General features: G+C 40.1%; 1 protein-coding gene across 7 annotated transcripts in view; it reads right to left on the minus strand.

The window, feature by feature from the left end:
• Positions 1-20,340, minus strand: part of LRP1B (LDL receptor related protein 1B) — a 759,343-nt gene that overhangs the window by 609,568 nt on the left and 129,435 nt on the right. Inside the window, exon 1 of one of the 7 annotated variants that reach the window (XM_030018326.1) lies at positions 10,027-10,079. The exons of the other annotated variants lie outside the window; for them this stretch is intronic. Within the exon in view, the coding sequence (XP_029874186.1) occupies positions 10,027-10,069 (43 nt within the window). The 5' untranslated portion in view covers positions 10,070-10,079. Of the gene's footprint in view, positions 1-10,026; positions 10,080-20,340 lie in introns of those variants that run through there. 7 annotated transcript variants of the gene reach the window in all.

Below are 20,340 nucleotides of genomic sequence, written 5' to 3' on the forward strand. Positions count from 1 at the left end.
CTTTACTAGTGGTTTTTTTTTTTTAAATTTCTTTATACACTAAGCTAGGAAATGCCTGATTTTCTTCAAATGCTGCAGAAAGCCAAACTTCAAAATATTGCATGGAACAAAACTTCTGTCCTCTGCATTCTTCTCATCAGAATATTAAAGTAATTAAAACCCATCCAGTGGAGCTAATTATCATTTCAAGAGAAGCAGAGCCAAGATTCAAGAAGGGAAGTGCTATTAAAAAAAAAACCAAACATACAATCAACAAAATCTTGTAGTCTCTAGAAAAAACATAATTGGTCTAACTTGATATAGATGTACATTAGTTCTTGGATGCAAAAGCAAAGCTTGATTACAGCAGCAGAGAAAGCTACCATGATTATCCTAATTAAAAATTTGCCAAGTTATTTATAGTATAATACAAGGAAATGACATTCATTATCCTATAAACTATTCAACAAACCATTAAGCACTGTAATAAAATCAATTGGTAAAAAGAGGTGCAATTATATTTGTACTCATGTAAACTCCTTAGTGAACTAAAACCAAAGCATCACTCAGGCCCAGCATTCTTTATACAAGCAGTGCAGAGGTGTCTGAGAGACTTAGAAATATAAAAGTATCTCCTAATTAGCATGCTAACAGTTGTTTAATCAATTAACTTCCAATTCAGTAGCCAATCACCAATTACGCATCAGGTTTGCAGAGCACTGAGTTCAGAAGAAGAAAAAGAAATTTAAAAATGTAGTTACTGCTCAACAAAACATAAATAAAAGTTTAAAACTATTTTACCACCTTTAAAAATGTGTTGATTTATTCTTAATTAACTGATGAAGCAGCATTCTGAAGTCTTTCTATCACTACACACACAATTAACTCATAAGCAATCAAGGAAATTAGAGGAAAATTAGAGACAGGATTGTCATAAAGTGTTGATCATCTACACCTGCAATACACATCTGCTGGAATTTAACTTGCATTATGAAACAACAGGACCAGCATACTTTTTTAAATTTTTTAAAATATTTTAAGCACAACATTGTCCACAGTCTGGACTGTTCAAGTTAAAGAAAATACTAGCGCTATAGGCCAACCTTTCAGATTCATGATAACAGTAGGAACCAATTTAGATGAACTGGAATACATTTCACAAAAGTACAAGCAAATATGCCACAATTTGCCAACACATTTCCAGTGCCAATCCTATTTAAGCCCATTTAGAAAGGCATTACACTACTATCCTATCAGTTCTACTCCCTTATCAATTTCTCAAGCTGGAAAATAAAAGTTCACCACCCTTATCTCTATCAGCATGTCCTACATCAACTCCTACACCCAGCCTGGGACTGACCTTTGGCTACGCTCACGGAGCGCTGCTACCTGCCAGGGTTTGCTTTCACATCAGCTAAGCCGGAGAGTAATCTCTCACCGATTCATTTGGTATGAAGTGCAATAAAATAAATAATATTTTTTTCAGGCTCAGAGGTTGGTTAAGCACCTGCAAAAACAAAATGAAGTTCTGTGGGTTTGCCAACATATATATATGTTTTGGAGAAGCAATTAGTGTCTTCAAGGTAGCGTGTTAGTGCAAGGGGAACTCTGTGCTTTGATCTCATTAGTGAGAATGAATCACGACTGGAATTCACCACGGTAAATAAAACCAGGAGACTAAGCTCACATCCCTCTCTCCTACTGCAGAAAAACAGGAGACTGTAACTAGAACTTCTTCACAATAACGTACATTGCTCTGCAGATTCATCCTTTTGTCTCAAGATGAAAAATAAAGTACAAACATAGCTATAGTTTATTATTTTTAAGTAGCCTATCTTTCCCTCCTTTGTTCCAAGAGATCTTTGACAAATTCCACTTCCAAGAGCAAGTATAGGAAATGTTTGTACCACAGCTTATGCCCGCTTAGTCCTCTGAATACGAGATGCAAATTAGTTGCACGTATTATTAAAACCCCCAACCCTCTTACACATATTTGCTAGAGACTTCAAGATGAGCATTACCTCAAGTGTAAATTCAATTTACAAAATCCATTAGTTACACAACTAAATCTAATACCCTGTATCGAGGGTATAAGGCGCCCACAAATGCCGGCTCTCCCCACCTTCTGCACGTACCACGCACGGTACGAACCACCGGCATTCGCTGGCAGCAAGGCGTCGCGACGCAGCGCTGAGCAGAAAGATCACTGGAAATCGGTAGTTGAAGCTCACAGAAACAGCTGTTTTCTCTCTGGTAATGTAGAAACTAAGTTTCACATCACTCGCTCTCTCTCGAGAAATATGAGCAATGAAAAATCCAGTTTGTCCCTCTGCTTTCGGTCTCCAGCTGAGAAAAGGGACATCTGTTTGGGCTGAACACCCCCTGCCAGCTGACAACCTTAAAAACACTCAGAGGAGCAAACACCACAAAGAAAATTTTGATGGCTTCTTTCTCTCTTTTTAATATTTCTTCCCTTACAATAAGGTTTGCTGGGTTTTTCATTTTTATTTTTTTTATTCCCAGTGTATGCTCAAGAGTGAACATGAAGAATTTGTACTCAGAGGGAAAAAAAAACCCAAATCTAAGAGCAACAGGTCTTCCCACTTAGTTGCGACGTCCTTCAGGTTTACAACGAAAGCAGTGATGCATATACATGCTAGCAGAACAATAATGAGGAGGGGGAACCATTCGGTGTAAGAAATGGAGGCACCAGATTTAGAAGCAGGTTTACCAGTGAAACCAGCAGATAGCTTTAAACCCACCTGACCCCCCCTCAGTGAAATACCTGCTACTCGGCTCCAACAGCAGTTCCCCCCTTCCTCAGTGCCCCGACAGATGAGTCGGGCACAAGGACCCAGTTATAAATCTGTTTTCCTTCCACAGAAGTTATGGATCTTCCACTACACAATTACTGAGCAAGTTCTTATATTTATATATACACAGACATTTCCATTACAGCTGAAGGTAGGTGACCTAGAATAGTTCAGTTTGAAGGGACCTACAACCATCATCTACTCCAACTGTAGTATAACAGAACCATGACCAGCTGGCCTTAAATCTCCATAATGCACAGCCAGTGATGGACTTAAAGGAGCAGGATTTGGCCCTTCAGAGTGAATCAGTGAGGTTTTGCATTTCTTGCCACGCATTTTCCTGCGTGTATTTCAGCTTCGTGTCACCTCGTGTGCCGACAGCGCTATTAATCTCAGCTGGAGAAATACAAGGCAATTAAAATATTAGCTTCTTCCTTAAGCCTTCTGGAAATTTTGAGCGGTGCCATTTCAGAAAGAAGAGCAGAAAAGTTCAACCTCACTCGCTCTTCCTCCCACCAGCTTCAAACTTACACGTTTAATATCCACAGTGAATATCAGTGAATTTAATGGCTTTATTGGACTACACCTTACAGGGCAGATGCTATGCAAAGCAACATGGGAAAATAACAAAGACACAAATGAAGCTCAAACAGAAACAGAATTAAATCTGTTTATATCCTGCTTTTCCGAATTTACACAGAGTTACGCAGCCTGGGACTTCCAGAACCGTTTGACCAGTCCCTCGGCTGTGAAGGCAGCCAGGGTTAGCACCGCTGAGCGGCGCTGGATGCCATCAACACAAACCTGGGAGCTGCTGCGTGAAGAGGATGAATTTGGGGAACAGAGCTGTGAAAAGCTAGATTGCCTTTTGAAAAGGCCTACTTAATTTTTAATAGGTTTTTCGATAATACAGGAAAATTTAAGGAGCCATATGCAAGGAAACAAGTCCTCCATCTAAAGAAACTAAACCACATTTCTCGCGGAAGTAAATCGCTATAGTGGTAGCAAACATTTTTAGTTCTAAGAAATGTTGATGGTGTTTTGTTTAGTATCATTGAGAGAAAAGATGAAGGGGAGGATGAAGAGGAGGAATGTGGCATGTGATAAAGTCAGCGTGAGAACATATTCAGAGTGAAAAACCTCACTTTACTCCCAATTCAACTTTCACAATCCAGCAGACACTCGCTATTTTTGCCCCACACAAACTTCGTGTCTTGTTTCTAAACAACTGATGACCTGTTTGCGACTGCAGCTATTTGTCATGAGCCACCAAAGGGATCGTGTAATGTTGTCTCAAACTAGTCTCAGGAAATGACTTCTACCAACTCTAAAAATAGGATTAAGCCCGCACCCCGTGCTGCTAGCACACTTTCCTCCAGTTTGCCAAACGCAAGCCTCCCGCCCCTTTTTAGTTACTTGAGTGCACAAGGACAAAGCCATGCAAAAACATGTTTTCCTCTCTCTTTTATAATCTTACCAGAGGGGCTACTTCCCTTATCGTATATATTCCATGTTTGCTGACTATTATTCCCTTTTTGCTTTTCCTCTTTTTAGGTTATTTCAATTTTTATTTAAATAGAAGCTAAGGATGAACAGCTTTTTTTTTTTTTTTTTTTCTTCAAAAGAAGCCAGCTCTTGTTAGACATCCTTATGAAGCGACCACATTTTTCTGAAGGCTCGGTTTGGTAATGGGAACAGCTAGGGGCTGAAGTTCCTCAAAAAATACAGACCCCAAATTACCTGCTGCTGTCTCTAAGCCTTCTAAAGAGATAAAGAAAATGAAGACAGGGAAAATATTTGATCTTTCATGCTATCTCCTGGTAGAAATTCCTTCCTATCTTTTAAACACATTTAAAGCAAGTCCTGGAAGTAAAAGCATATATGCAGGTGAAAGTAATTGTATGATACTGCAGAAGATCTGGCTTTGAAGAAAATTGGAATTCTTCAACATATAAATGCTACATGTGCTGCATTTTGCCTGGTTTTAATGTTCTGCAAAACTTGTGTGTGTGTAGTGAGGTTTAGGCAAAGTCACGGAAAAAGTTTATTTACTTGTACTGTCTTTTCGATACATGGAAGATTTAAAGGCTGAACGAGTCAATGGCATTTTGCCACCAACTTCAAAAGGGTTGGGATCTTCCCTTTAGCAAAACTCCATGAAAAAGAACCACAGAGTTGTTACTTTTATAAAACTTCCATAAGATTAGCATGAAATAAGCAAAGAGCTTTGTTCAAGATGACATTAACACTTGCCAGCTTTCAGTGCAAGAGCAGCAGTGTCCTGTTTCCAGTGGGTTTATTTATAAAGGTGCACTAGAACGTGCCCAAGAAAACCATGGTGAACGGAGCAAACGGATCCATCCCTCACTGTGTATGCTTACTGAGCACTTCCCATCACCGCCGTCTTCATTAACAGAATGGCACTTTATCCTTACAGCTAAGTGAAAAAGGAAACCGACTTTCTTATTTCGGTTTAGCAGGCTTACAAAAATGTGTTAAAAAAAGGGAGATGAAAAGTAAATGTCTTATGCTTTCCAAACCATGATAGAGGATTAACAGTATTTGAATGATGTTAGAGATATCAGTCACCAAAAGAGGGGGAAAAGAAGGGAAAAAAAAAAAAAAAATATCTGGCCACTCAGACTATTTGTTACAAGCTTTATGAAATCGAGGATGCGAGCAGGGCGCAGACACTCACGTTCAGTCGAGTGTACTACCTTCTGATTCATTCTGCCAGCACCGCTCATGCTCTCGTAGAGAAACAAAAACATGCTGAACCAGTTACAACGCCGTGCCCAGAGCCAGAAGGTGCTGCATTACGCAGTCTCAGTCTCTGCTAGTGATACCAGGGATGCCACAAAAAGGGTCCAGAGCAGCGGAGATAGAAATCCCCAGCTAAGGGAGCAGGTTTCTGTATAGCATACAGGGACACTGGAACAAGTCTAATGCTGGTGCTCCAAAGGATGCACACTGTAGAAAGACCTAGGATTAAAGTTAATCAAAAAATTCTACTCATGTGGGCTTGAAGTCTTGCTTTTTCTGGAGCAGGTACTTCTGATTTAATACATTGGTATGTGCCTCCACCCACACAACTGGAGCCTTCTCCTTGAGGATGGTATCAACATCCATTAGATAAATAACAAAAACTGCCTTACTGTTTTCCTTTCAAACCATGCTGGAGGGCTATTTCTATAGCAGCCAAACGGTTAGAGCGTGTATGTCAAAGCAGTTGACATACATCTCAAACTCCTCAGCTAGGGAAGACGCTTCGCCCAAAATTTCCATCTCCCAGGGGAGAACCCAAATCAGGGCTTTTGGCTATGGACTCTGCACTCTTTCTCTGAAACCGTGCCACCACGCAGCTGGTAACACAAGCTTCCCCAGGTGAAAGACAGCATTTGCACCAAGCAGCCCATCAGACCACAGACTGTCTGTCAGGACCAGGCTCCGACCTCAGCTTCTAGGAGGGCTCAGACAATTTTGCATTGAACAATTACTGAACAACAATAAAAACAATGCAACTATTACCTTGAAAAGTCTAATTTGTTTTCCAATTACACCTCTTTGTCATCTTTCCAGGAGGATGCTCAAACCTCCCTGAGAAAAGTTAATGGAAAAGTTTAATAAACCTGTGAAGTCCATCTTGAGAAACCAGCAAGAATTAATTGCCAAAGAAAATCATCTCTTGTTAAAGATGGAAGAGAACAAATCACTTAGGCATGACATTTACGGACTTTTTGCAAAAAGATACTTGTTTCATCCTCTCAGACATTAAATTGAATAAAACACTAGCAGTAGCTAACTGTAATGAAATAACGTGTGCCGTTTTTGTTGAGTTTTATGTCTCCCCCCCCCCCAAATCTTTCACTCACCGCAGCTCTTCTGTAGGAAAACGTAAATTGAAAACACCAACAAGTTATCTCGGCTTAAAAATAGCTGGTGGTAAGTCACCACTGAGCCTACGATTCTGTGGAATTATTCTGCTCTTTACTAAAAGTCACTTCACTTTACAATGAAGCCCTCAGGAAACAAATTTTGTAAGCAAATGCTCTCCCACGCGTTATGGCAACACGCTGCTGACCTGTCTCCTACAGTTTGTGATCACGACGAACCACGAGCAACACGTAACACTTCAGAACAATGCCCAGATTATGTAGTAACATCAGGACTGCTGTAATCAGCAAACAGAAACACGGTCCCTCGCACCATGTTATATTCCCCAAGGACTAGATGATGAAAGACGCTGGCAGCTGCTGAAAGGAGAAAAGCTCAATGAATTATACAAGCTGCATTAAAGCAGCTTTCACATTAGCTCCGCAACCAAGGTACAAAGGTTTTGAGGTGGGAAACAGCATCTTAAAGCACAGTGTTATCGTACAGTCCAATATATAGGGAGGTCCGGATTATTCCCCGTTGCCAGCCTCTTGTTACATTAACTCTGCAGCTGAAGTCTTGGTATTCAGCATTGGAAACCTTGATATTTCTCACTTGCTAATAGGCTCTTATCAGGCTCAAACGTGAGCTACATGCAAGGAAGAAACAACTCCAAGAGAAGCAGATACAAAGGAAGAACTATTATGTTGGTACAACGATCTCAGGACCATTTCGTCCATTCAGGTTGTTTTAAAAAAAATATTTCACCTGGCCTTTTCATAACTGTCTTTTTGATAATAAATTTAAAAAATGGTTTTAGCAATTTAGCTATGTGACAATGGCTGGTAGGAAATCTAGTTAAAGTTTTCTAACATAACAGAATTACACATGCATCATGTTGTCATCCTGTTTGTAAATGCCACTGGATACAGGCCAGATAATCAGGATTTTAATTAACAGCTAGTTAGAAACACAGGCCTTCTCTTGGAGACTCCCAATAATCTCTAGATACCTCTAAGGTGGTTATCATATCCTTTACAACAACTGTTTTGCACAAACTGGAGTGATCCTTTTTCACTTTTAGTGCTCCACCTTGGCTTTCTTGGGTACATCACTCCCACTAATTGCAACAGTTAAGTAAGGTCAGAAGTGGCCTAAAAATCAAGTTACTTCAAATTAAAGTATGTGGAAAAGGTTGGGGGTTTTCCCCTAAAATTTAAACAATATTTATGCTTCTATTTACTGAAAACTAGGTTTTGAAAGTTTGATAAACTTCCACTTTTCAAATAAAGATATGACTACATTTGAAGGATGTTTCTTTGTCAACAGTGCACAAAATTGAAACACCTTAGAAGTTTTCAGGTATTTTGGTGAAGGAATTCTCTCATTACATCCATTTAAAAAAAAAAAAAAAAAATATATCAATCAGTTGAACCTCTTTAAAAGGAGGGAAGTGCTTGATACAAAACTCACCTTCTCCCTTGAGCAAACCTATTTTTGATTAGCCCCAGCCTACAAAGCTCAGGGCTGAATAGCACAGGTAGAAAAAGCAAAGAGCAATTTAGATTGTTCTGGGACTCGAGGGAACACTACAACATCCTGAGACGTAACCCTGGGATTTTAAATTGCACAGTAGCAACGTGCCTGCCAGTCAGCCTCAAACACCAGATACTGCTTCTCAATTCATATTAAGAAGGGATCCACTGTGTGATGCTGATTAGACCGATATGTTTTGCTGACATTGCCAGAAACATTTATTTTAATATAATGGAGTAAGTAGTGGAGGCAAATTTAAGTTTGACCTTGAAAAAAAAAAAAATATTATGCAACTGATAGACTTAGTATACAGAATATATACAGTAGTACAGGGAAATGAAAGCAGTTCACTTGTCAACCAAAATATTCAGCCAGTGGAGTCAACATGATTTACCCTTATCTAACCAAATTCAAGATTGGGCCCCGTGTATGTTCCAGATTGACTAAATGATGCTATTTCAGCATTCTCTTTGCCTTCCACCCTTCCCCCTTCTCCAAAATAAAAGGAAATATGAGCGAGATCTTTGCTGGAAATTTGTATAGTTATTATCTAGGTGCATGGATACAGCATACTGTGCCTGAAGCTAAGAAATACTCTATCTTCGGTTATCAGAGTGGCTGCATCAAGCCTCAGGAAACAGAGGATTGATACAACCTAGACACACAAATCACTTTCAAGTAGACAGTCAATCCCATTTCTCTATCCATTTATATCCAGGAACCTAAATGATTCTCCTCCGCTTTGACCAGGGATACAGTCTGGCTTGGCAAAAGCACTCCGACACAGCGGAACAACATACACGGGTATTTTTCAATCCAAGTTGCTCTAAGAGTTATGTATGTTTGATATGGTTTGTTCCAAACAATAGAAAGCCAGTATTTTTTTTTCAGAAGGAGCCTTATTAATACACAACTTCAGAGCCAGTTCCGTGTCATACAAAATCCACCACGCTTTAACAGCTGACTTCAAAGAAACTATCAAGAAGCATTTGTGAGGTTGCAAACCTAATCAGCTCTGCAAGGCTTTGTAAGCCACTTGCATAAGCCAGGGTCAACACCAGCTTTAGTCTAAGTTTCCCCAGTGACACCTGGGCAGTTTTTTTCTTTTTCCTTTTGCATATTTGGGTGTCTCCGGTTATCACAGTGCTGTTGTGCCACGACTTCTGTACAGCACTCGGAAGTCGCAGTTCAACTATGGCTAACGATACACAATTTGAACGTTTCTCTGTTTTGTATTTTAACTCGCTTGCACAGGTCTTCCATAAAAATAAACCGTCCCCTTGCGTCCCCACCCCCTCTCACCCCCGACATGCATTTTCCCTCCCCCAGACCCCGAGCGAGCAAATAGCAAATTTCTCCTGCCAGCAGACCTGAACAACAACTTATGCTTCCTGAACACTGAAAATAATCTTTGCTCTTCCCCAGGTTCAACCTGAGACCCATCTTCAAGAATAATTTATAACGTGGACAGTATTGGTGCATTAAATTCTCAGCAGAACAGCTCTCACACCCGAGATCACCGGAGCCCTCTTGGTTATTGGTCCCAGGGCATGAATGCTGGAGACCTACCTCAGAGACAACATCCCCTGCCTTACCTTTTTTATCTTCACAAAATTTGCTATTCTTTCAGTGTAATCACTGCCTCAAGGCTTCTGTAAAGAAGTGTCCTTTCCCATTTCACTTCCCAGACCCTTACCAGCCCCATCCTCACTAAGCATAAAAAACAACACACTTTTTCAAGAGCAAAGGTACCCACAGTTGAGATGGCTCTCTCCTTTTACCCCCAAAGCCGTGTATTTTTATCTAAATATCATTAAGCTTCTACCACTCACCCTGTTCATTCTGCGCAGCTCTATGCTTCTGATCATTCATTCTTCCCACATTAAATCCCAGAAGCTGCTTTCTCTTACAGCACCATAAAAACTGCTGCTTTTCTTCTTCCATCCTTGCCTCCTGAATCTTTATGGGGTCCAGGTGTTTTCCACCAAGTCCCAGGACGAGGCAACTGATTAATCACAGCTGACCTGAATTCTTCTCCCCTTTAATCACACCTGAACTGAACTTTTAGCATCTTAAAAAAAATATGAAATCCTGCAAGACACCATGTAACTTTATCTATGGTCTTTTAAAAACTGTATAAGAGAACATAAATACAGATGAAATAAAAAAATAAAAAAAAAAAAGAACTAGCTTGTTCTATTGCAATTGTTAACTTTTTCTAGATTATGGGACTGTTAGAGGAAATCACTACTTTTTGCAGTGTTTTGCTCAGAATACCCAGTGCCTCCTTGTCCTGCTCCCTCACCCCGGGCAGGAGCAGCCCTTGAGGCTTCCTGACAGGAGAAGGGGCAAATAAACCAGTTGCTGGCATGATCCCAGTATCTGTGTGTTTTCTAATGGTGTGATCCCAGTACCTGTGTGTTTTACAATGGTGGGAGAGGCTTACATCCACTTTGAGCCAGGTACCTCTTTCTGGAAAAACAAGGACCTTCTGCAGATCTTTAGATGTCTGGGTAACCTTTAGCCAAAAAATCAGCAGATGAAGGGTGGTTGTTGGATCTCAGTTCTAGGCTGAGTACTTAAATACTTCATAAATCTCACATTAGTGTCTAGGTCTTGCAGGGAGGATCCAGTGATGGAGTTTATAAAGTTATAATCACTGCCATCAGATGAAGCTTAGAAGAAAATGATAGATATCTTCAGGCTCACCTGCCAGTGGGGCTATTAAAGAACAAAACAAACAGAACTGGAAATTATATTAATATATGGTTTTAAAATAAAGTTGATTCTAAGTTCAGGCAACTTTCCTATAGTATTACCTAATGCACCGCCTTTGTTGCATTGTTTTTCTCACCCCAAGAAAAACATTTTTAAGTAACATGTCAAAGTTACACATCATCAGGATGGGGTATCGCGGTTCTGAAAATTTAAAAAGCAGCAGGTTGCTAGAACCCCTGGTTAAAGACTGGTTTCCCAGTATTGTTTCTGACATCACTTTTTTCTTACTGCCTGTTGATATTTCCAACAAATTATTTTTATACCACAGTCTGTGGATTCATAGAGACTGGGGATGGACATCTCAAATTAGCAGTTGGAAAGACTCTTTTCTTCTGTTTGTATTTTCTCGCTTTTTACGCATGCTAATTCTGTGCCGGGTGCACTCATTCTGTGAATATCCTGCACAGTTTTCCTGAAATTTCTTTTAACTTATTAAAGATGGATACTAAATTAGCATTTATCTGAATGCTTTAGAAGTTTCATACTTATTGAGAAGTTAAAGTTTACAAATAAACACAAATATCGTAACAACCTATTTATGTATTGCTGCTGCAGCCAAACAGGAATATTATTTTTAAAAATAATTTTACATAAATATCTTGCAAAATAGTACAACAGAGCAAATTAGAGAAAAACACAAATCTCAGTGTGAATATGATCTTCTGACTCATGTAGCAGAAAACCAATATATAATAAACTAATGCTTTCCAGGGACATTATTGATACATTTCAGTTGTCTAAAAAGGATGCCTGCCAGTGGCTGACCCAGAGGTCTAATTCTTTTTTCCAATACTCATTTTTCCTTTTCTACCTTTCTTTTGACATGGCTATGGTGAGCAATGACTAGGGTCATCATTATTTTTTTCCATATACTTTGTATTTTTCCAGAAGAATAGCGAATATCATATACAAAGTAGAATATAGTGAATAGGTCGATAATGTGACATCATAATTTTGTATCGTATTTGCATATTAATGGTGCTGATGGGAAGAACAAATTGAAAGCAGTTATTAGAACATGTAAGCTGAATTTTCTTGCATAAGCCATTTTCATATCATGTCACCATAAAAAAAATTGTGATGAATGTTCCCCCTGAAGCTGACAAGTTACAAGGGCTTGTACTAAGGGAATAATAACTCCAAGATTCATAAAAACGGTAATTACTTTATCAACCTTCTAGTCACATTGCAGACACATATACTGAATCACTCCAAAATAACACTGACATAAAATTTAGACTTTATGTTGGTATTAACACTTCTTACCTGATGTTTCCTTTAAAAAAAAAAAAAAAAATAGGTCCAATATATTACTAATGACCCTGAAACAAAAAAAACCCCAGGTTTATGACATATATCTTTAAACACCGAGGTAAGGCTGGATGCGATAGGGAGAAAAAGGAGTAGACGTCAGGAGGAAAGAAGTATTCAAGTTTAAGGATGACATTGCCAAGGAGTAAGTTACTATATATTTTGTCTAGGAATAGCAAAGGTTAAGAAGTTGACAGCTCTTTATAAGACACCGTCTTCTTGGACAGCCTCCCAGGAAGGACAGCAGAGACAAAAGTACGCCATAAACCCAATCAGCTTAAAATGGAGCTTGATTAATTAATAGAAGAGATTATGTGGTCACGCCACGATCCAGAAAGATCTCCCCTGTCCCACATCCCCCTCGGCTTCGTCCATCACCACACCAGCTGTGAATGAGATCCACAAACAGGTCCAAACAAGTCCTAACCCCACGTTTTATTTCTCATATGAAACTGCCCAAAATATCTACAACCGTGCAGGTACAGAAACGATCAGAAATAGCTACACGCGTTAAAAAAATGGATGTTCTTGTCTCCGGAGGTAGACCCGACATGCCTTTTCAGAGCACATCTGGAGCCTACAGAGAAGACAGCTGAGAAAAGCCGCGCTATCTGCACTAAAGAAGACAAAATGCTAATTGTGATCACCGAGTTTATTACCGAGCAAAGTGGGGATCCCCGCACTCAGTCCCCGAGCCCTGTTTAACTGTATAACATCTGCAAAGTGGCAGGGTCCTGCTGACACCTTTGCCTCCACGTACCAATTTATCCCTCGGCCAAGAGATAAGCGCGGCCCCTCGCTGGAGGTGGGAGTGCCGCCGGCTCCATTTCCAGCACTTAACTCTCCTCAGGCAATCGATAAGGATGGGAAGCATTTCCCTGCGACTGTGGTTACTAAAAGATGGTGGGGTGCTTTCCTACCGCCGTGCTGAGCTGTACAGCACTCAGGCCCTTTCCAAAGACCTAATAGTTAGCCCTTTGCGGTGTTCAATGTGTTCATCGGCATCCCTGAGAGATAAATAATATTACCATCGAGGATGGGTGGTAGAAGCATTTAATTTGCTTGCTCGGAGCCGAGTGGATAAGCAGCGTTTGGTCTGTGTTTCAGTAATGTTTCGGGGGGCAGAAAGGAGGTGCTCGTTACTTCTTACTCATTCCTTTTACTCACTGTGTGCTGTTGGAGCAACCTGGAGGGCTACAAATGTCACTGGGCTGGAAATAAAAGGGATGGCGTTCCCTCCAATTTACTTTTTTTTTTTTTTTAATTTTAACATGCAATTTGTGCCATCCAGCAAACCAGAGTTTACCTTTTTCTAGATTATTAGGTTTGTGTTCTAATAAAATACAGCTTTAGAGACTGGCAGATTCATGATGGGGTTTTGATTTTCTCACTTTTAAAAGTGTTGGTCAATTCTCCATCAGGGAAACATTGGGCCCTGAAGCACAGATTCTGTTTGGGAAGGAGAGAATGGGATTAAACGTATTTTAGTGCATAATACCCATTGAAATGCATGGCATTAGAAATGTATGGGATTAGAAATGTATAAAATTAGAAATGTAAATACGCTTACCATTTTTAAAGGTTACTCACAAGACTGTGGCAGAAAACCATCCTCAAAATAATGCTGCAATTTTTCTGTCTTAGGTATAAAGTTACCTTGCTTGCTCTCTCTGTGTGAGCTTGAACTACTCTGTTTTAAACTATTCATCACATTATTTCAATTTCTAATCAGTCCTTACGGCAGGGCAAAAAATATCGCTGGACATTTTAGCACTTCAAGAAGAGTCTCCGGCAGATGGAAATCTCACTACAGAGTGACTGTATCTTCCCTGTGAGCTCCCAGGCTCAATCTAGCCTGAAAGGAGGCAATAGCTCAGCCTTTGTTCCAGTTCGGTCCTTGACCTCCTTGTTTACAGTGCTAATGGGGACAGCAGTTACTCAGAGTCAAGATGGCATTTTTGAGAGGTGAATAATCACACAAGAAAATAGACTGAAACAGTCAGTACATTCACATCGCCTGCCTAACTCAGCTATTAGTTAGTTACGATGTTCAGCCACTACCACTTATCTATACAGGAATAGAGACAGTGACCTATAAGAAATATAATCCGTATCCCATTACCAACTCCCTGAGACATTTTTTTCCTTCTAAAGCCCAAGTTTTTCAATGACATCCTTCTAAAAAGACCCTCTTTCATGTCGCTTTTATCTTTCTGACCTTGTTCTAGTGGGAATTTCAATTCTGTCCTTTGAGACATGCCAACTATGCAAAATTTCACTCTTCTCTTGCTGCACAAAGATCCAAAGAGTAAAACTCCAGCTCGTGATGTGGACTGTCCCCCCGGCACTCGCGTGCTCTTGGTCACGATGCACAAGCTGCCAGTTCACGTCGCAGACTCACGGCTGGCCTGTCCCCGCAGCACCAGCTATACTGCCAAGAAAACGCAGTATAGGAAGATTTGCTATATTAAATAGATATTCTATACAAACCGTATTTACAGAACTTGTTTTTGCGGAAGTGTAAATTATCCTGTTTGACAATATAGTCTTTACAAGTGGAAAAATGCAACATTCACAAAAAAAGCCTCAGTGTTTTGCTTGGCAATCAAAGTCACAGATTACAATCCTGGAGATTTTAATACACCTCCTCAACAGTCCCCTGTAACGCTACTTGAGTGAGCAGAAAACACTCGACATTGAACCACTGTGGCCTGGATTTCCTTAATTATATTGGAATAAGACGAAGATTTCCCCAAAGCACGGCTGTGACTCAAATGCACTCAGGTTTGCCCAGCTAATGGGGTCAAAACCTCTGCAAACATCAGGTTCATAGGTACCACGGCTCAAGGGCTGTGGCCTTAAGCACAATGCACTCAGCAGACTTGTAATTATAACACTTAAAACTATTCAGAAGACCAAACCCATGCATTAAGTAAAACCGGCAAGTATAAAATACTGTACGGAGAGTAGATTGTTTGCTAGAGCTCATGGTTTTAAGCTTCCCCATTCATAACATTCAGCACTTATCACTGTACTTTGCACCTGACTTTTAGAAAAGACTGGTATTTTGTGTATCTTGGTGCCAGCAACACACAGGAAAAGAGAGGAGAGTATCTGAGGAGATGATCAAGGCTGTGTTAATCTGAATTTCTGATGCCATATTCCTTACTATTCTTTATTATGGCTTTGAAAAGCAAGATCCTTGATTAGTGGAGGACTTTCACCACCAGTGTTGGGGTCCTACACAATGACTGCAGCATACCAAGAGCAATTTTAGGACAAAGAGTCACAACACTTGCAAAAAAGAAGAGATTATTTTTTCTACTTTGTTTTTGGAGCTTTGATCAATAAGCAGTAATCTTTCCTAGAAACCTCAGAAACCACTTCTCTGTATGTTGGTGGAATCACAGCCTCTTCTAACTTGATTCACAGCCTTAATGAGCTCAGTCACCTGTACTTCTGAGTCTCACTTGAGTGTGGATGAAAGCCTTATTTTGCTTTATCAGTCTAGGAAATGCCAGAGTGGTAACATGTACAGCACATACGGTAATTGTTTCCTTACAACAACGCTAAGGTCACACAAATAAGAACTATCATTTACAGTTTCCTGAATTTCACAGATGAATAGAGGAACATCATTCTGTCTACTGCAGCTTTTAACAGGCTTGTGAGATGTATATAAAAATCTTAAATAATTTCCGTAAGAAAAAAGAGCTTCTGCTTCACCGTCAACTTCCCTGTAATTTCAACATATTTAATTTTCAGATTAAGTTGATATAAAGAAAAGTGACATCACTGAAATGCTATTAGCCATCTGACTTTCTAAGCAGAGCTATAGCCATGAAAGATTACTGGAAATCATGTGGTTAAAGCACTGCAGTACATGTAGAAAATGTAGCAAGTAAGGTCAAACTCGCAAGCAAATTCACACGATAAGAAAGAATTGCTTTGATGATTTTTAAAACATCATAGTCATACTATATTGGGTCATCCACACTAGCTTGAATCTTTTTTAAAGTTATAATAAATTGAAAAATCCAATTTCTTGGATGAAATATTTTTATTTTTAAGTCAAATTCAAGCTTGATTGAAATGTACTTGCAGGATTTGTAAAGTAAGCCAAGTCTGTCAAGCAATCAAGAAATTTTAATGTAGGTAGCTGGAATAGTGTCATACGTGATCTCCGAGTTTCCAACACAAAGTTTCCCAGCGATGTACAAGGGAGGGGAGCTCGGGGGTTCAGCATATCTGGTAGATATATTCTGTTGTGGTGGAACTGACGTATTTAGTGGCTAAAACTAAACGGGAAAGTTTTAAAGGTGTGTTTGAAAATGCATTTAAAAATCCCCTAACAGCTCTGCTTCTGATCAGAGGAGGTTGAAATAAAATGGTGTTTCGAACTTTCAAGTAATTTTCAGTGATTCCCCTATTTTCCCATCAATTAATAATATTACATTAGCTGCTATGGAAATTCTCACTTAAGCAGGTAATAGTGATTACACCAGTAATTTGGATGGGCCTGATCACAGAAAATTCTTGCATCTATTTTGCTGAGCCAGACCCAGGAGTGCCACAGAATTTGGACACCCTGTTCTGTATACAACACAATGGTAATACACACAAATTATTTGTTGCAGAATACACTTTAGGAAGCCTGTCAGTACATTGCACTGTGCATACACCAGCATGTAAAATTTCATGCAACTATTTGTTTTAAACCTAGCTACCTGTAAACTAAATGGGTGATCTAACGTTTTGCCCTCTAGTGTCTATTGGCCGCTCTTTGAGGATTTCTGGATGTCAGCGTAAAACCGGCATAATCAGACGTTTTCCTGAGAAATAAAAGTATTTTTCCTTTGTCTCCTCCTGGTTGGAATGTGATTATCAGGCCAGGGTTTCGGTGTTATTTTATTGTCTGCCAGCTTTAAAATAGAATTGAGACATTACATATCCGTTTCCTTGATAGCCTTTGCAAGATTTTGTCTTTGAGAGTGTATGAAGCTGCATTTCCCTTGGATCTCTTGCCATGAAGTGCTCTGACCCCTCTCTGCAGCATCCTCTGTGCCCTATGCCTTGAAAGGAGGCCACGGCACAGCATCCTGCAGCCCAGCCCGCAGGGTGCTCGAGGCCAGACCCGCAGGAAAAAATACCTTGCAGGTTTAGGATGCTCCCCACAGAATTGGGGGGGGGGATGTTAAAATAGAGAGCAGAGAGCCGGGCTAGGAAGGAATTTAGACAGCAGGCTATTTCTGGGTGAAGTGAACTGGAAAGAGCTTTTGTTTCTGTAACAGTTGGCAGAGTCGCAGCTCGCTGGCTGAGAAACCCCAGAGCAGGAGATGAGATTTTGGATGGAGGCAAAGCTCACGCAGAACTCTTGTTTTCCACAATCTTCTTGTAGAGACAGGGGTAAAGGGGATCATCCTCCAAAGAGACCCTAGCGTAGTCGCTCCTGCAGGTTTGCCATGTGCTGTTACTCTGAAAGAAAACTGTCCCGTTTTCTGTATTATTTTAGGAAGGTGTAAAAAACAGTTGAGAACTTGGAGTACTTACTCCTGGACTACACCCCGGTCGCTACCACCTCCTCTGCTTTACATGTAGCTGAGGTCCAGCACATACATCCCATTGCAGCACTACAGCTTCATGCACACGCTCTGCAATGGCACCTTAGGAGGCAAAAAACCCAACTTCAAATGCAGTATACCCTCCACCAGTATCACTTTCTTTAGATGGGCTACCGAAGGACAAAGCAGTCTTAAATAAATCTCTCACGTCATCGAAGAAATCCTTGTATTGTTATTCACTTGCTGGGACAAAAAAATATCTACATATTGCTTGAGGGGATCTTTTCTGCTCTTTTACCGTATCTGTAATAACAATTACTTCCCAAAGTTCAGAGAAATGAAAACTTAGTGGAGCTTGTGGCAGGTATGACATATACGCCTTTTACAACAGGATCAACACAGGCTCTTCGCTGCTTTTTACCCTTAAAATTATTTTAAATTGGCTTGTTGGGACCAAACTGATTTTCCCCAAACTGTGTCACCAATTCTGCTACAGCTTTGGAGATGAGATAGCTGGCAAGCATTATAAAATACCTGCTGTGTCCACAGGCTTTCTGGAAGGCTTGAAGCCGACTTCACTGCTAGAAACCCCACTTCCCAAAGGCTTCCTTAGGTAGTGTATTTTGATTAGTGCAAAATCATTCTTACGCTGCGCATACACACTCTGCGTAGGAAATCGCTGGTGCGGGAGGTGCAGGAGGGTGGACGGGGGACAGAAAGGTCTGTACACCTCCCCACGCCTCCTCTGCTTAATTACTCCTAAGACGGAGAGCGTTTCAGGGAAGAGGCTGGGATATTTCTCACATATTCATCATTCCCCAAGGTACCCAGGGAAGAGAAGCTCACATGCAAAGACCATCAATATGTGGGCTTAGCCTTAAATTGCCTGTCACACCGCGTAGGTAATGTTGCAATTACGGGCATCTCTTGACATTAAACTGTGTTGTACGCTGATGCGCGCTGCTGCAGAAGGATTTCCTTAAGTTTTCCTTAAGGCAGAACATTACACTTTCCCTTTAAACACCCTGATTCTAGACGCATCTGATGCAAGTATTATTGTTATTTTTTTAAAAACATCTACCCGCAGTTTCTCTTTATATACCAGTTATACAAGCACTCCCAATCCGTCATTTTTTGCACTCAGACACTTGCACCAACAACGGGTGCAGAATGAGCACTGTACCGATACGAATCTGCTGTGAACCCACAAAGGCAAATTTTCTTATTAAACAGCAGCTTTATTTGATGACCTGGAGGGTACAGCAGCATGCAACTAATTTCCCTACCAACCACACCTTGTAGCACACAGGAGAAAGGAGATGGCTTTCCTCCCAGAACATTCACTAAGAGTCCGGAAAGTATGAGAAGTACAAGTAATTGTATCAGAAGGAAACTAAACTACTTCTACAATGTCACTAACAACTTTACAAATGAGCAAAGTTGAATCATTAATAAACTAACACCAGAAGAAATAACAAGAGAATAATAATGCTACACCTGAGGGAAGCTGGTCGCTAACAGCATCACAGAAACGTTAGCAGAAAATGTGTACGCACATAGCTAAAGAGCTACAGCATCAAGAAGTATGACATCTCTTAGTGTGGAAAAAAGCAGGTGACGTGACTTTTCTGTTGCTGTAAGACAACAAAACAGAGTTAAGTATTGAAAAGCCTGCTAAAAACACCAAAGTGGTAAACTAAGTGTGAGATTCCAATGACCATTTATGCTACCCTAAGATATTGCACCCAAGAAACAAAAAGCTACTGAAAGAGGTGACTGACGTCTGTAACCCGGGAAAAGCCAACTCATTAACAAGTAGAAGTAAAATCAGATCCTGGATCAGTCTTCTAAGTTTTGACTTAAGGTGCAAAAACTTAACTCTTATATACATAATTAAATAGAATGTTGAAATTCTTTTTAAATACAAGCTTTTAAAGATGTGGCTTCAATACAGTTTTATTATACTGCCAGTAACTAATTACCATGTACAAGCCTCTCTAAACATAACCCCCCCCATCACTAATATGGGCAACGCTTAAGGAGAATTTCTGATTTAGATGTTCTGTTTGTTTGTTTTTATTTCCAAGACAGACCACAGAAACACATGAGAAATGGACCCTTGGTGGAAGCACAGGGCACCTGAACAAATCCTCCCTATTTAGAGGTGGCTCCTGAAAAAAAGTAACTTACTTTTTATATTTTTTGGATTATTGAGATCTTCTACCATGATCCCATCTAGCATTGAGATATCTTGTAATGAGGGACTAGAAAGCCTCTACACTAAACAAGAGGTAACACACTTAGATATTTTTTTGTAGAAAGTTGGCAAAGCAAAAGCTCCATTATCACCTGTAGTGAAAAGCTCTATCCTATGATGATATGATCTCTGTCTAGATAGAGACAAAATGAGCCATGATTCATCAGGGCAGTAAAAAAGACACTTCAGCTGTTGATTCCTCAAGTAAACTCTGTAAAAATGGTGGCAAGAC

This window comes from Aquila chrysaetos, chromosome 6 (genome assembly GCF_900496995.4).
Source record: "Aquila chrysaetos chrysaetos chromosome 6, bAquChr1.4, whole genome shotgun sequence".
In the NCBI taxonomy this organism is placed as follows: Eukaryota; Metazoa; Chordata; class Aves; order Accipitriformes; family Accipitridae; genus Aquila; species Aquila chrysaetos.